At 39.4% G+C, this 16,350-nt stretch overlaps 1 protein-coding gene across 1 annotated transcript in view; it reads left to right on the top strand.

Annotated features, from left to right (window-relative positions):
• The window catches only part of ube3c (ubiquitin protein ligase E3C), a 27,391-nt gene continuing 11,041 nt past the window's right edge, over positions 1–16,350 (top strand). Inside the window, exons 1-16 of the mRNA XM_004081117.5 lie at positions 1–200; positions 743–848; positions 933–986; positions 1,817–1,891; positions 2,377–2,523; positions 2,619–2,734; positions 2,831–2,988; positions 3,469–3,622; positions 4,364–4,584; positions 5,410–5,561; positions 6,360–6,547; positions 9,174–9,260; positions 9,351–9,508; positions 10,215–10,441; positions 12,829–12,933; positions 13,950–14,037. Coding sequence (XP_004081165.1) covers positions 783–848; positions 933–986; positions 1,817–1,891; positions 2,377–2,523; positions 2,619–2,734; positions 2,831–2,988; positions 3,469–3,622; positions 4,364–4,584; positions 5,410–5,561; positions 6,360–6,547; positions 9,174–9,260; positions 9,351–9,508; positions 10,215–10,441; positions 12,829–12,933; positions 13,950–14,037 — 1,996 coding nt within the window. The 5' untranslated portion in view covers positions 1–200; positions 743–782. The remainder of the gene's footprint in view (positions 201–742; positions 849–932; positions 987–1,816; positions 1,892–2,376; positions 2,524–2,618; positions 2,735–2,830; positions 2,989–3,468; positions 3,623–4,363; positions 4,585–5,409; positions 5,562–6,359; positions 6,548–9,173; positions 9,261–9,350; positions 9,509–10,214; positions 10,442–12,828; positions 12,934–13,949; positions 14,038–16,350) is intronic.

A 16,350-nucleotide genomic window follows, 5' to 3' on the forward strand; every position in this document is an offset into this window, starting at 1 on the left:
AGTGAAAAGGCGGGGCTAAATCAAAATTGACACCCATCCTGGCCAATCAGCTTCCTGGAATTAGCAGGAACCGGAAGAAGCGAAGTTACTGTACTGTGTTGATTTTCAGGGAGAAGGAAAATAAGACTTGACGTTTGGATTCAGACGAATAACCTTCTCAGTGCCAATTTTTTTTTCATTTTATTTAGGTAAAAACAAAGGTAAAGCTTAACCATCTGCACGTTACCGATCCAGTGTTGTTTATTCTGTGTGCCGTTGACTTTACGGACTCGTAAATTAGCCTGTGTGCTTAGCCGGCGACTGGTTAGCCGTTTGCTATAATGTCAACATAATCATATTACAACCTTGAGCTGGAGTTGGTGTCACCGTTATTGTCAACAGATGTTTCTCTTTTTGTGTGTTCGTTGTTACTTTGGTTTTGAAAGCACAACAAATCCAAATTAAGCCTGTGCCAGCTGCTGAGTCATTAGCTAACTCTAACTGAGATAACTGGCTAGCTAACTATTGTTGCAGTAAAAACTGAGGCTGTTTTGGGTGTTGAGTCATGTAAGAGATCTGCCTGTGTTGTCTGTCATAAAGCAAATGTATTTGTGGATGATGTCTAGTCTAGTCTAGACACTCGATGTTAACGGATCGTACTAGTGTTATATTTCCAGGCTATGGATATGAGCCGAGTCACGAGCCGGCTGGTCTGGTTTTTGTTTCATTTCAGACCCCATTCGTGATTTATTTTGTCTTTCAGAAGTGTTTAAAAAGCCTTAGTCGATGGGAAGCATCTGAAGATGTTTAGCTTCGAGGGAGATTTCAAAACAAGACCCAAGGTGTCCCTTGGAGGAGCAAGTAAAAAGGTACATGTTATGTGTATAGAAGTATAATTGTGAGTCTTTTTTTAGCTATAGTATTTTCATGTCCTTCTGTTGCTCTTTTCTAAGGAAGAGAAAGCATCCCTGTTGCACAGAACACAAGAAGAAAGGAGAAAAAGAGAAGTAAGTTATTAAACATCTCTTAAAGACCCACTCCAATGAGAATGGTGTTTTTTAGCATGTTCTTGTAGCAACCCTAAGCTCAAAATTGCATTTCTGTGTATTTTGCTACTAAAGTCATTGTGAATCAGGAGCAGATAAATAAAAATGCTGTTTGAAAAAAAAGCTTGCTAGGTGGGCCACAAGCTCCCTGATCCGCTCCATTCTAAAGCATCCACATGTAGACAACTATATCCATGCACGTCTTTGTTTTCCTGGCGTCTGGCTCAAAACCGTACCACTGGATAGCTCCAATAATGCTCACCATTTTTGTTGCCCCTGTAATGTTAGGTTAGTGATTTTTAGGGGTTGTAAGCTAGCGGGAGAGTGGGTAAACGGAGCGCTCTGAGCAATGGGGAAGACAATTGGGGGACTGGGTTGCTCAAAAGCTGAGAGGGTCTTTAAAAGCATTAGTGTCGGTGATCCATTAGTACTATTGTTTCAAAGAGGAAATATTTTTGACATGCATTTTTAAGTAGAATTGAATTGGTTTGCAAATGTTGCAGAAAAGATTCACATTTTTATCAAACACATCTAATTTTATTGAGGTTTTGCTGAAATATTTCTACGTTTAAATGTTTAGTTTATGTCGTTGTGCTTTTTTTGGTATTAGGTGGTATTATTGTGTTCATAATTGTTGTGCTTTTGACATTTTTTCTGTCCCTTTTTTGTGTTTGACCGCTTAAAATGCAGATTAGAAATAAATAAAGGGTAGATTTCAAATTATATATTTATTTTACATTAAAATGTAACAACTTAACTTGAATGTAAGATTAATTTCTTTTGTCTGCCAGGATGAAAGAAAAAGACTGAAGAATGCCATCATCATTCAGTCTTACATACGTGGTTATCAGGACATGAAACAACAGGTATGTTAATCAGGTTGTGTCTAAACCCTGTCTCAATGGTTTCACATACGTTCATCTTGCGAGCCCGCTGATTATTTACTAAAGATGCTAACTTCTTTAAAGCTTTTGTAGATGTCAGAATTTGCATAGATCAGAAGAGCAAAGTCGTGATGCCGCAGTATTGAGTATGGGACAAACCATAGAAGCCACCAGTCCATAAATTAATGATAAAATCCTTCAGGTTTTAGGAAAGCAGATGTGTAGACAAGTTACAACCTTAATAGTTTGAAATGGAAATGATCTTCTACTACTTTTGTTTCATAAATTGAAAAGTTGTTCTTTCTTTGTCAATAGCAGTTAGGCTACATGAAGGGAAAGCGCTGCATTGTAAGGACAAAAGAAAAAATGAATTCCTTATTCATTTTACATTTGTAGTTATATGAATATGAAGCTTGTTTTGCCTTTAGTTGTCTGCATGTTACCTCAGATATCTTTCTTTCTACCAGTATGCCATTCAGAGAGCCCAGTTTGACACTTTTGTCAGCCAGACACAGGCAGGGGGAGCCCAGCATGTTCTGGACAGTTCTGATCTCTGCCTTCTTTCAAGACGACTGATATTTTTCTATAGACAGAACCTGGACTCACATAGATTGGTAAGAATGCAACATTTATTTGTCTTTGCTCCCCTTTCCTATCACACCCAGAGATATGTATTCTGAAATCCTTTGTGCTTTTGTTTTTCTTAAAGATATGGTTATGCCAGAACCTGGTGAAACACAACAGACTGTTTGTAAAGCTGTTGACCACCCCGCAAAAGCAGACATGTATGTTTCAAATCAGGAGGATCTTGGGCTTCTGCTGCAGGTGGAGTACATGGGAGTGTAATTCTAATCGGGCGTTACATAAATTAAGATCTGAAGGATCTAAACTCACTTATGTCTTTTTCGCTTCTTTTTTCAGGCTTCTGCAAAACTCTACAGACGACAGATTAAATGTTGCAGTTCCCATGCGCATGCTGGAAGTCTTTTCTTCAGAGAAAACATATCTTTCTGTAATTCTAGATGCTAACTATGTAGCTTTGATACTTGAGCAGATTTTGCACTATATGGTACAGAAAGGTAAGTTACCAGTACTCTACACTAACATATATGTTGTTTTACGTATATGAATCATTTTTGTCGCCTGTGTGAAGCAAAATTTTAAGATTGTGAGTTATTACAGTTTGTCGCACAGAAGCATTATATATATATAAATAAGGGCTGTCGAATGTGTATTAGAATGAATTCAACTTAATTCCTCAAACAGTTTTATCTGAAACGCACACAGCCTTTATGCTTTTTCAGTATTATGACTCTTTGATAGCACTATCAGAAGTTTTAAACATAAATTTAGTCATTTTATATGTTGTAAATCTTTCTTTTGAAGCCTTAATATCACACAAAAGTGAACAAGTTAGAATTGTAAACGCTAACCAAGTTTAATATTTTGTTTTTTTCCCCCCCTGTATTTGTAAGACAGACTTTGATTGGGTGTTTAATATTTATATTTCTCTTCCTTTTACTCACGTTTTCCAAATGTCCGTGTGTGTCCTCCCACAGGATACTACAGGTCGCTGTACATTCTTGTGAATCACAGGCTTCCCTCCAGCCTGGAGTACAGCGACGCTCCCTCTGTCCCTTTGGCAAGCACATTGTTGGAGCACATGCTTAAGCCTCTGCACTTTACTTACTCCTCTTGCACAACAGGCGCAAGGTAAACCAAGAGAAATTATGCAAATTCATTTTATTGAACCTCAGAGCATTATTGTGAATTTGTTAAATCAAAACGAAAATAAAGTTAAATAAGATTTAAAAAAAAAAAAGAAAAAAAAAGATATACGAGTATTTTAATATTTGATCAATAGATCAACAGATCGATTATTTTTGCTTAAAATTTCATCTGCATGTTTGCAGGTTTTCCGCTGCTTGCAGTAAACGGAACTAAAGTTCAGTAAATAGGTGGAGAAGCTAGCGTCCTTTGTCTTCAGTGAACTCTTCATAAAACATTCATTAAGCTTAACTGACACACTGGAACTCCTTTTTTTTTGTCCCCTCTGTTCTACGGGGAAACAAGAATTAATTGAGACCAATTTACAACAAGCCATAAAAGTCTCTCAGACTCGGCGCAGAAAATCAGTCTGTTTGCTCTGAGTTTGAGACATTCTTAATAGCAAACGACAAGAGGACGGCTATTCATCTCAGAAGAAAAGCAAGGCGGGTGTGAGAGAAACTTGTGTACACACTGGTTCTAGCAGCTAATTATCTTACTTGAACCACCAGATGTGTGTGGCTTGGATACACAAAGCAGCTCTATTTGGAAAGGAAACATTGGCAAACTCATGCAAAGAAAAGTAAAAATAATCCACCCTGTTAGCCATTTCTACTCGAGTGTTTTTATTAAGCTTTGTTTATGTCTTCTTTACCTTCTTTCTTTTTGTTTTTGCTTTTTTTGCAGGCAATTTGTATTTGCAGCGTTTACTGAGGAGTTTATTTCTGCCCCATTTACCGAGCAGATCTTTCACTTCTTTATCCCGGCGCTCTCAGACTGCCGCATTTCATTCCCCTTCGAGGCCTTCCTGAGCTCCCTGCAGGCAACAGTTGTATCTTCCTCTGCTGCGCACAGCCAGGCACCATGGCTGTTGTATTTTGTCCTTTTTACAGGAGAAAACCGTTTGGGTAAGCCTTGCAGAAAGAATTTCAGGACATATATTTATCTACTGCATTTCCCTTTTACTCCATATGTTGTCTTTCCGCTAGTAAAGACCCAATTCGATCGTCTTTTAAACTATTCTCAAAGCATTCCTATTGATCTTTTATTTATGATTATGCCATTTTTAGCAAAAAAACAAAAAAACGTTGTTTTCTAGAACATGGTTTCTGCAGAGTTGCAGAAGTTCATTAGAAATTTACATGAGTTGTGGGCGGGACTGTTGGCGTGTAGTAACCCCGCCCCCCCTTCCCCTTCTCGTTGCTGAGAGCTCTCTGTTTACAAGCTTTTCCACTAGCGCCTCACAACACCAACCCAACATTACCGCTGCAACAAAAATGGCGATCAATATTGGAGTTTTTCATTCATACAGTTTAGATCCAGATTCCAGCTCAGACGATGAAAAACTAAGATGTACATGGATCTGTTTTCTGCAAGTGGATGCATCAGAATTGAGCAGAGCAGGGAGTTCGTGGCCCGCCCAGCATGTTTTCTACGTCATGAATAAGCTCTTTTTCCAACTGCATTATTTATCTGCTCCTGATTTACATGGTTTGAGTAAAGAGATACTCAGAAATGCAATGGAAGCTTAATTTTCTTTATATATGTCCTCCATCATCAGAAAAATGTCAAAGATAAAATACACCCAAAAACACAATTTTCATCGGAGTGAGATGAAGCTTTATTTAAAAAAGAAGGTATTCAAAAAGTGAAAGTATAATACTAAATGGTTTACCATGGGAGAGGCATAGTGAATTGGACAGAGGTGAATGTGTGTGTGTGTGTGTTGGCAGGTTCGCTGTCAGAGGAGGGCCTCCTGCTCTACCTGCGAGCTCTGCAGACGCTGCTGCCTCTGCTGCCGGTGTCAGAAAGCTCCAGCAGGCCTGAAGTGAGCAGCGAGTCTGAGGATGAAGATGACACCAAGATCCACCCACCAACCATGCAGGTACAGTCGGCACAAAATGTACACATGCCTTCCAAGCACCTAAAATGACGAGCTTCTATTTATGTGGCTCCGGTCAGTTTTTGCAAAGGGTGTTTATTTGCATTTCTGCACACGATCACACTTTTTCTTGTGGGTTTACATTGTTTGCTTTTGCGCCATTACACTATACAGCTGAGTAAAATGATGCATAGAAAAACAAAAACAAGCATGGCAAATACCTCGTTTCCATATCTTGGCTCATTCTTCCAACTTGAACCCTTAACCTAATTGCTACAAACCTTGTGAGCCAGAGTTGTTCTCACCTGCGGCCAACAGAAAAAAGCCTCGCATTCTGGCGAGATTAATCATATCTGTCTGAACATACTTCAAACAATGTTCACAGTACAATCCCTGGAACTGCAAATCAAACCACCAGTTTTACAAATTTCACAATCCATGAACAACAACGAATAATAAAGAATTTTAGGTACAATTTTTATTCTTTGGTAGATCTGTCTACCAGTTTAAGATAAAAAGATAAATGATTGCCTGCATTAAAAACTCATTTCTGTTGATTATTTACAGCACTGATTTAAAAATGAGGGAACATAGCTGGATTAGGAGCTTCTTGTAACAGTAAAGACTAAATTTTGCATCTAAAGATGGATTATTTGAGAACTGAAACAGTCTGTGTAAAAAAAGGTTATTGTAATCAATGCAAACCAAGTTCGGATTATAGTTTATCATGTTATATTTTAATTTCTTTGATCTTATCTGCTTGCTGCAGTTATTTAAACGTCTGCTTTGCATCTCTTGCAGGATAACAGCCGGATTTCAGTGCAGCAGATAACAGAGGAATGCATCCACAAACTGGACACGAAGCAACAGACGAATGCCCTGCTGAACTTGGTGTGGAGGGATTCGGCCAGCGAGGACGTTTTCACAATGATGGCTTCCATTTGTCACACACTCATGGTGCAGCACCGTCTGATGGTGCCCAAAGTCAGGTAGGAAAAAAAAAAAACCTCAACAGGGCCGCGAAATGTTTGTGGATGCTTTAAATCCAAGCTGCACCTCACTTTTAAGCAATCCTCCTCGAATCAAAATGAACTATTAAAATAGATGTGGTTCAAATCCTTCCTATCTTTTATTTGGTCGAATGCTTAACTTGTCTGGGATCACAAAAAAACCCCTCTCATCTCTAAGCTTATTTACACTCTGTCCTGACTGAGAGAAAACCTGTCTTTATGTGCTTTTGCCCTGCAAGCAATAATGTAAATAAGAGGGAAGTGATGCAGGCAGACGGACAGTTCTCTGTGCTCTGCACCCACTGGCATTTACAACCGGCAGAGGAAGCAGGGATGTCAGGGAAGCTGTCGGTTCTTGATGAAGGCAATTACCCCTTCTCGGGTTGATTACATTAGGACTCCAATGTCAGAGGTGGCGTGGGAGGAGGCGGGCCGGTGCATTGATTGACAGGAGATGATCTCGACTTAACTTGGTGGAAGGTCAAGCTGATGTAGTTAATTACTGATGGAGCTTGTGTCTGTCATTGGTTGAAAGAGAGATTTTACACTGGAAGCATTTCACATTAGGTTAGTTATTTTTCCACCCTAACATACCCTGTGGATAGCTGAGCTTGTGAAGCTGCAGTGCGGTTGGTTAGTAGTCGGTGCTAGTGCTAGTGTAGATTTTCCATCCCCTCATCCTTCTCTTCTTTTAGTGTAAACCCCGTCCTCCATCTTCTATCATTATTGGATATCTGTACAAAATAATTAGCTCACAGGGAAAGATTCATCACTGCAGGAGTGGACAGGATAGCTTTACAAGAGGCTAAAGGGGGCAAATTGCATCCTTGTCTTGATTTACTGCTCCTACTGCACAAGAAAGAGACATAGGGCATCCAGTCGTGTGGCTAGCCCAGCGCATTGCTTTTTTAATAAATATGTTATAAAATGGTCTATGAAACTGCAGGCTGCCTGCTGGTCTTTATTGGATTACATAAAGTCCAAACAACGGAGAATCACATTGTCATTTCTAAATGCTCTAAAGCAGCTTTGCTCTTGTCTTAGATGTTTGGTGCAGTTTGACTTTGTTTGTAGCCTCGTGTGAAGCTCAGACACTAATAGAGCCACACCGATAAAAGTGATCTTCATTTACTTTTGCCTGCTTGCTGCTTGTTTTTCCTCTTTTGTCAAGGAATCCCCATGTTTGTCATTCTAAATAAAAAGTCTGCAAAAACTAATTTGCATTAAGGTGTAATCCCTCTTCAGCTCCGCGTTATCAAATCTGACCTGAGCGAGGATGCCGGGTCTCTCCTGATCAGAGATTCTTCCATCACATCCAAAAGGAAATGATCCTGGCATTATTCATCAAACCCTTTTTTTTTAATTTGCTATTTTTCTCGCACACACATACACATCCGTAACCTCCTTCTGAGGTCTTGACTTTGTTTATAGGTGGTTCACTCCGTGATTGAAATGGGGTTCGGGTTCTTTCGGGCTGTAAATCAGCGTGTCAGCTGGCGTTTAGTGCTTTGTTTCTCATTTCAATCAAACACCCACATGACAAGCCTACAGCAGCAGTCTGCGCTTTCCTCCACAGCGCGGTCGCGCGACAGATGGTCACAAACTATTTTTCAGCCCTTATGGAGGTTAGTTTGACACTCCTGAGCTAATGTCCATTTTTTCATTCCACTTGAAGTTTTTTTAGAGCCACTTCTGGCATATTGGGTTGTCGGGGTAGAAACCTGAGTGTGGACAACGTCACTATGAATAAATATAACCTTTTTTTTTTTCTTTTACTTTTACTCACAATGTCTCGGATGTGAATGTACACAAAGCTCCCCGGTGAAGACAGCCATCTTTATAGCTGCCTCTTCTTTGTCATTTTCTGAGGCACTTCATTTTGTTTTTGAGCTTTTTTACCACATTATTGTCACTTGTACGTACCCTCAGTGTGAAAAGCCCTGCAGTTGAGGACAAACAAACACACACTTGAACAAAGACCACCTTCACACCCTTGTGCCAGAGCTTGTTGAGTGCAGAGAAGGTATGCGGGCCCTTCTCGGAGTTATCCTGTAATTCGCCGTGAGTGTGGAAGCTTGCTCAAGCTCAGGGGTCACGGCAAGGACCGCCACCGCCCCCTCTTTCTCCTCCTCCGCTGTCCCCCATTGTCTCACACCCCTAGCCATTAAGTTAAATGGGGCTCCAGCAGGAAGCATGAGGGCTGTTTATGACCCACGCTGGGCACCCTCACCAGCAACTAGTTTACTAATGGAAGGTGCCTCGCCTAAATAAAGCTTAATGGCTCATTTAATCTCTTCTTTTGGCCCTCGCAAAATATAAAAGGAGAGAAAGGCCAGGAAAATTCTATGAAATAACTGTTGGTGAATGGTGTCACGTATTTTTGCCTTTCGGTTTTCTTTGTGTCCTCTACTTAAAAAGGATGAAGTTAACAATCTTAGCCCTGCAGACAGTTTGGCTGAGAGTCATTTTATTGCTCTTTCAATTGGTTCTTTTATTGGAAAATGGCTTTAATACGCCTCGTCTTAGTTCTGATTGATAAGTGCTTCATGTATAATCTAAACAAATGTTTATGGATGGACAAATGTGTGTTTCTCTTTATTTGCAGACTTTTGTACAGCTTAGCTTTCAACGCAAGGTTCCTGCAGCATCTGTGGCATCTGATAACCTCCATGACCACCAAAATGATCACAGGGTGAGCCTTAGGGTGTTTATTTTATGTTGCATATGTCTGGCTTTTCATAACTGTCTGTGTACAATGTTTGCTTGCGTTCTTTCCCTCTAGCTCCATGGTGCCCTTGCTACAGCTTATCTCTCGAGGGTCCCCCATGTCGTTTGAGGACTCCAACCGCATCATCCCGCTTTTCTATCTCTTCAGTTCCCTGTTCAGCCACTCTCTCATCTCTGTGCACGACAGCGAGTTTTTTGGACATGAAATGGAAGGTAAAGGACCCTGCCCATCAGCTTGCTTCGATTGAATGGAGACATGAGTTTTTTGTCGTTCGTTTCTGTTTGCTCTTACTAGCCTCTGTCAAACAGGAAAACAAAGAATGTGTAAGGTAAAGAACTGGAGATGAAAATAAACTTAGATTTATTAGATAGCAGAACTCAAACAAAACTGGGAATACCCCAGGAGCATCCTAACGTCAGGTACACTCAAGGCCACAGACTTAGCTCAAATCCTACAAAATAAAAGTCACAAACCTACACACTGACTAACCGGCCACCAGAATTAACAGGAGAAAAAGGTTGCATAGAAAATGGCAGCTCTCCCCTATAAGCTCCAATAAAATTACATCCAGAAGAAAACCTTTGAGTCCAGCCTGTTGCCACCACAACTGGACAACAGACTGGTCCAACTCCTCTTTTATTCAGATCACAAGCTATCAGTCCAACCATTAGCACCTGGAAAGGGGTCTGTAAAGCTGGGGAACAAAAAACTCAGACATAACAGTTTAGTTTTGCAAAGGATCCTGACGAGTTGCTGGAAAATCTCCTGAAGCCGCCATCTCCTTCATCCTGCACTTGTCATTTACTGTTAAAAAATGAAATATTTTTTTTCTGTTCAACTTTAGACAACAGGAAACATTCCCAGAATTTTACGTACAGGAAAGTCAGTCTATGTAAAAATAATTCCTTTTCGGAACAGGTCATGTACAATCCTTCATGATGCCTTTCACGCTGTCGGAGCTGGTGGCTCTTTCTCGCTGTTTGAGAGACGCGTGTCTGGGAATCATCAAGCTGGCCTACCCTGAGACCAAAACAGAGCACAGAGAGGAATACATGGCCGCTTTCCGCAGTGTGGGTGTCAAGACCAACAATGAGGTCCAACAGCGCATCCAAGCTGAGCAGAAGCGATGGGTGCAGCTCTTCAAGGTAAGACAAAATACATGTTTTGTTTTTTAAATGTCTGCATTGTTTACTCCAGATTTGTAAAAATCTGCCTGCATGTTCAAAGGCAGACATGCAGTAATGTTTAATTTTTTTTTCAATCAGAAAAAAACTTTTGTCTTTACTCTTTTAGTTGTCATGTGTTTTGCATGATTCAGATTACAGGTAAAAGACATCTGTTGTCAGGAGATTTAATTTTTACTGAAAAAAGACTTTCAAAATAAGATTTTTTGACACTAGGACTGGAAATCACTGCCAATAACTGAATCAAAGCAATATTAACTCACAACATGAATTCATTTTAATAGTTATTTAGACATATTAAGTTAAATAAATTCAACAGCGAGGAAACTTAAATGAATACAAAAGTTAGTAGTGACATTAAAACTAAAGATGCATTTTTTTCTACAAAAAAGCAACAAATTACTGAAAAGCAAATCAAATCAGAAATTTGCATTTACTTAGTAAAAATACATTCAATTAACTCAGGGAATAGTCGACATACGATGGAAGTTGCTAGTTGAATATGTGTTTACTTGCACATATTTTTGTTTTGCATCCAACAACAATTATAAAATTGAAAATTAAGATTTAGAAAGTAGTTGGCGTGAAAAATGAGACAAGTGCTTGTGCTGTAGGTCATTTAACTTTCAGGACAATTGTGCCTGAGAAACATTTTTCAAGCTGCTGTTTTCCTCTGAATTTCCTAAACCTCTTTGATAAACAGTAAATGGGTCGTATTCTTTGGGGTTGACACTTGATAGTGTCTGTAACACATTATCATTGGACCTAATTGTGCTGTTGTCTCCCTGTGCATTGAGGCAGAGCGGTACACCGATTATCTGTGTTAGCGGGAGCCATGCATGCATGCATGAGCAGGCAAAGACAAGATGGAGAACCACAGAGGTCACCCATTGGTTATTTACCCAGAGGAAATGAGGCAGAAAACATTAGTTTAATCCTATTCTCATTTGACATTTTCCACTCTTTTCGTTTGCTTCTTTGTTTCCCTTTCAAAGAGCAAACATTTAAGCTGCTCGGTTCTCAGCTTTAGGAGTGGTTTAAAAATGAACATGTGAAACGGTGGAAAACGCTTGAAAAGGACGTTGGGAATTTTTATAAAAGATCTTCCCTAAGGCCCCTTGTCAGCTCAAACGACCCATTAAAGAAGTGGGGAGCAGGGAAATGCATTTTCCAAATTGAACGTTGGGATTTACAGTCGGTTTAACGTTAGTGACCCCTAACACACTAATGTTTGCCTCGTGTCATCAGCCGTCCCTCCCCATCTTTTATCACCTCTATTGTCCAGCTATCTATTTAATTGAAAGAAGTTAATTGAATGAAAATGATCAACTAAGCTTGTATTAATATTGCTAATGGAACTTTCTTCTTGGCCATGTTTGGAGAACGATGTCACGCTGGAGTTTGGGAAAGGCCCATTAAGGTTTGCACTTAACCCGATGGGCTAATTAAGGAATGCTTATTCATTCCCAGAGTCAGGGGGTAGGTCTGTTCCAACCCCATCTCCATGCACCTCTACAGCATTTTGCACTTGGCATTATTGCGAGCTATGGTTGCCTCTGGTGATTGGCCGGGATTGATTATCACTTTATGAAAATGACACGCCTCAGAGAAAAGCATTTCAACTGGAAAAAAAATCCAGTTGATGCATTCTATGGAAATTGACTGGCTGTAACTGTTATGGCAGATGTATCACATCATTGACATGCGAGCGATTATTCAAAGTTGTCTTATTCCAATTTTCCATAGCAACAGAGCAGCCCATTGTGATTGGATGAGATTTGAGAGCATTTGAAGGGGAAGTATTTTTCTACAGAGTTAAAGATGCTGCACATCACAACTAATTTTTCATAAATAAAAGTCCAATTTTCCTTCAGACTTCTTATATTGGTTTACATTCAACCTTTATCAACCTGCTAGTAGTTTCAAGTTTGTGGGAAAAGAAATCTGAACTTTACAATGTCAGGAAAAATGGATAACCTCACATTTAGGTGGTATGTTCTTGTAGCTGTGAGCCTCCTGTAAACCTAGTGCCTGCAGAACCTTGAAGCTTTAGCTTTCTCTGACCTATAGCTGATGTCAGCAAACCCTGTTGTAATTAAGAGCGCTGGAAATTGAGGGCTAGTGCAGGTCGTTTTTCTTTTATACCCTCCATAAATGGTGCACTAATGGCTAAATTCTCAAATTGCTTTCCTTAAAGAAAAAGAACTTCATTTCAAAAGCCCAAAACACTACATTAGTCCCACATTTTTGCTATTACATAACATTTCAATGTACTTTTTGTTTATGACTTAAGGGTAACAACAGTGTTGTAATGTGTGTCTGTGTGTGTTTGTGTGTCTGCAACACAGGTCATCACTAACTTGGTGAAGATGGTGAAAGCTCGGGACATCAGACGACCCTTCTGCCCAGAAGGTCACTGGCTTTCTGATGAGGTCAACATCCGAGCGGATAAGGTGCATATCTGTTTGGGGATTTTACCTCTACTGTTAGCCCATATGTACCCCACCGTGTCAGGTGTTGATCATTTTAAAACTCTGCATATTCATTGTGGTTTAGGTCAATATCTCTTACAGGCAGCATTGACCTCAGTGTAACATTTGATAAATGGAGCTCAGAACTGAGAAAAATGAGCCAGAACTTTGTCTAGTTATTTGCAGCTTAGTTATATAATGATGTTTGGTACAGTTAGAACGTCTTGACTTGAGCTGCCTGTTAATTAATTAAGTATCAATTAAGTATTAACAAAGTAAACACCAAATAGTTATGTACATTGTCCTGTTATGAATGTTTTTAACTATGGATAATATATGTGTATATATTTTAAATAAGGTCTATGGGTTTTACCATAGAAAATGGTTTATTTCCGGCTCCAACCAAAAAAAGTCAATTCAGTTGCCAATTTTTGCAATGTTTGTATGACAACCGACGACCTATTTTTATTGAGGCATCCATTTGGCCAGTTTAAAACTTGACTATCTTGGACTACAGAAGAAATATCATAAAAAACCTAAGATTAGGAAGAATATGTTAACAAAATTATCAGAGAAACAACTGTTATTCTGACAAAAAGAATGACTGAACCATTCTTGCTCTTTTTCATCTGGCCAATCAGATGTCTCAGTATGTGCTCTCATGTCATACGTTCAAAGCAATTGATTGAGAGATTCTCCCAAGCCCCCTTTCAAGTAGTTGGGGTGTGGACTTCTAACAAGCTCACTTCTGATTAGTGTGAGTGGTTGCCATAGAAATGTTGTTTCTGACCGACATGGACCAATCACTGCATACTGACATTGTCTGGTTCCAACGTCTGTATCACGAAAAAGTAGACTGAATTCATTCATTACGTTGGAACCGGAAGCAAGTCCTCTTGGGTCAAGTCACACTCACTTGACCCAGTTCTAATATACAGTCAATGGTCATAACAGTTTCAGCTGATTCCAGTTTTATAAGCAGCATCTTTTCTCCTAAGGTCACACAACTGTATGTCCCTTCAGCAAGACATGTGTGGAGGACACGAAGGATGGGTCGTATTGGGCCTCTTCAGTCGACGCTTGATGGTAAAGTGCAGAATCCCAATATTTTTTATCTTTAGGAGTAAATATAAATAGGAGTAAATCTATTTGCCTCTTTTTAAAGCGTGAACAGTTTGTTTGGCGCATTTGAGTTTTCCAACAACCAGGTTTCCCTCTTTATCACGGTGGAAATAAATTGGACAAAATTTTGAGAATATTTCATATCATTTGTACTATCTCTATTTTTATCAGTGCAGATACTATGCACTGTGGATTGGAATCAGAAAGTCGAGAGTCAAGTTTGTCTTTTAGCCAACGACTTAAATGTCTTCCATTGAGGCATCTGACTAATCTGGAGATGAATATTTATCTAATAAAAATAAATCTTGAGCTTCTGAAGCACTAACTGCAGATCTCACAAAACTCTGTGTGTAAATCATTTATGAGCGCTTCCATTTAGAGCAACATGGAAGTGATAAACGCCAAACTGTTTGCATTCACATATTTAAATCCTATGATAAAATGGAACACTTAAAAGCTATTGATCTTTGCATTCATCCCCCTCAACAATATTGACCCTCATAATTCCATGGTAGAATAGACTGTTGTGTACCAAACCTCTAATCCACGATGCTGTATTTCATGGACAGAACAGGGATGCTCCGTTGGCGTTTGGCAATGGATACAAATTCTGAATCGTATAATGCTTGTCAATTTGACACATAGCTTGGGAAATCACAGTAATAGCCGTTCAAAGTCACCTTCTCTGTGTTTTTAAAATATATTTTATGGAGCTGTTATCAATATTGATATTCTTCTTAAGAGCTTGAAGTCATCTCCTTATTTTCTAATAGGGAGGATCTAATTGCAGCGTAAACAATCTTTGAAGATGTTTCGACTGACAGGTTGTAGATTCTCCTTAGACTATTGATTGTATACTTTTGAAACAATACTGTGAATAAAAGGATTTATATCATGTGGTGCAATAGTGGGGCGGTCGATCTCTGATCGGTTGTTTGCAGGTTCCCGCCTTGCCCACTCATATGTCGAAGTGTCCTTGGGCAAGAAACTGAGTCCTACCTTGCTTCTGGTGAAACGGCTGGCGCCAGTGTAGGGCAGTGTGTGTGTGTGGGTGTGTGTGTGTGTGTGTGTGCATGGGTAAATGGGACTGTGACTGTAAAGCGCTTTGGGCCTTCGAGGAAGGTAGAAAAGCGCTATACGGGTAGGCGCCATTTACCATTTAGTTATGGAATGTTACATGTAGGACTAACTGCAAGGATCATTTCTAATTTCACCAAAATGAATGACCTGTGATCCAATTAAAGACTTGAAGAAAAAGGCAGTCTTTCCTTAGAGCTGGCTCCTGTGTGGTGTGAAAACGAGCTGATAAGAGTGTGTGTATGATCTAGCTAATGCTGTTCAGAGGCTGTATAGGATAATTTCAATTAGTAGGAATGTACCTGATGAACTCAACCACATCTGGTGCGTGTTTGTCTGGCCTTTTCTCATTTCCTTAAATGGACAGGTCGGAGGCTGATGAATGAGACGCGTATTGACCACTCCGAGGCCATATTTCTCCTCAAAGATGGAAACCTAATGGGAAAATGCAGATCAGGTTGACTAATTGAGCAGAATAATTGAGCTGCAGTAGAATGGAGAAGGATGGAGAGCGGTTTAGCCATTCTGGCATTTTTTTTTTACCTGCTAAATGATCTAAATTCTGCGTTTAGTACAAAATAAACATCAATTTAATGGATAAGTCCAAGCAGGTGGATGGGCAGCTCACAGATGAGTTAATTAAAAGGGTGTTATTAAAAGGCTTTAGGAGGGCAGGTCTGTAAACACTGGACAGACTCTTTATCACAGCTGAACAGTGAGGAATGACTATGAGTGTTGGGGAGAAACACCTGATGTATTAAAGTTTGACTTCATTTCAAGACTGTTCTTTAGCCCTGTTGACACTGCTTCTATTACCTGTTTTGATTTTATGTTTTGTACTTTTGTTTGTTGAATAAAATTCAGCTAGAGGGAAACTTCCCTTTCATTGCATGTAATGAGGGATTAGGAAATAAGATCTTTGTTTACTTTATAGACTTGTGAAATGCTTTGGACAAAAATGTCAATTAGAACTACAATTACTACAAAATATTAAGAAAAAACCAAATTTTTAAATCTATTGAAGCTGGTGGTATGGAGTTGTTACTAGTATAAAACTAATTCACCTTAATGTAGTTATTACAGCTCGCCCTCAGAAGTTTTGTTCGAAAAAAAGGAGTGTATGTTTATAGTGCTTTATGCATTTCTGTCGTACTGTTATTTAAGTAAAATAAATGCAGATTTACGCTTAAGTTTCAAAAG

Source organism: Oryzias latipes, chromosome 20, assembly GCF_053564925.1.
Source record: "Oryzias latipes strain Hd-rR chromosome 20, Olatipes_Hd-rR_3.1".
Classification (NCBI taxonomy): Eukaryota; Metazoa; Chordata; class Actinopteri; order Beloniformes; family Adrianichthyidae; genus Oryzias; species Oryzias latipes.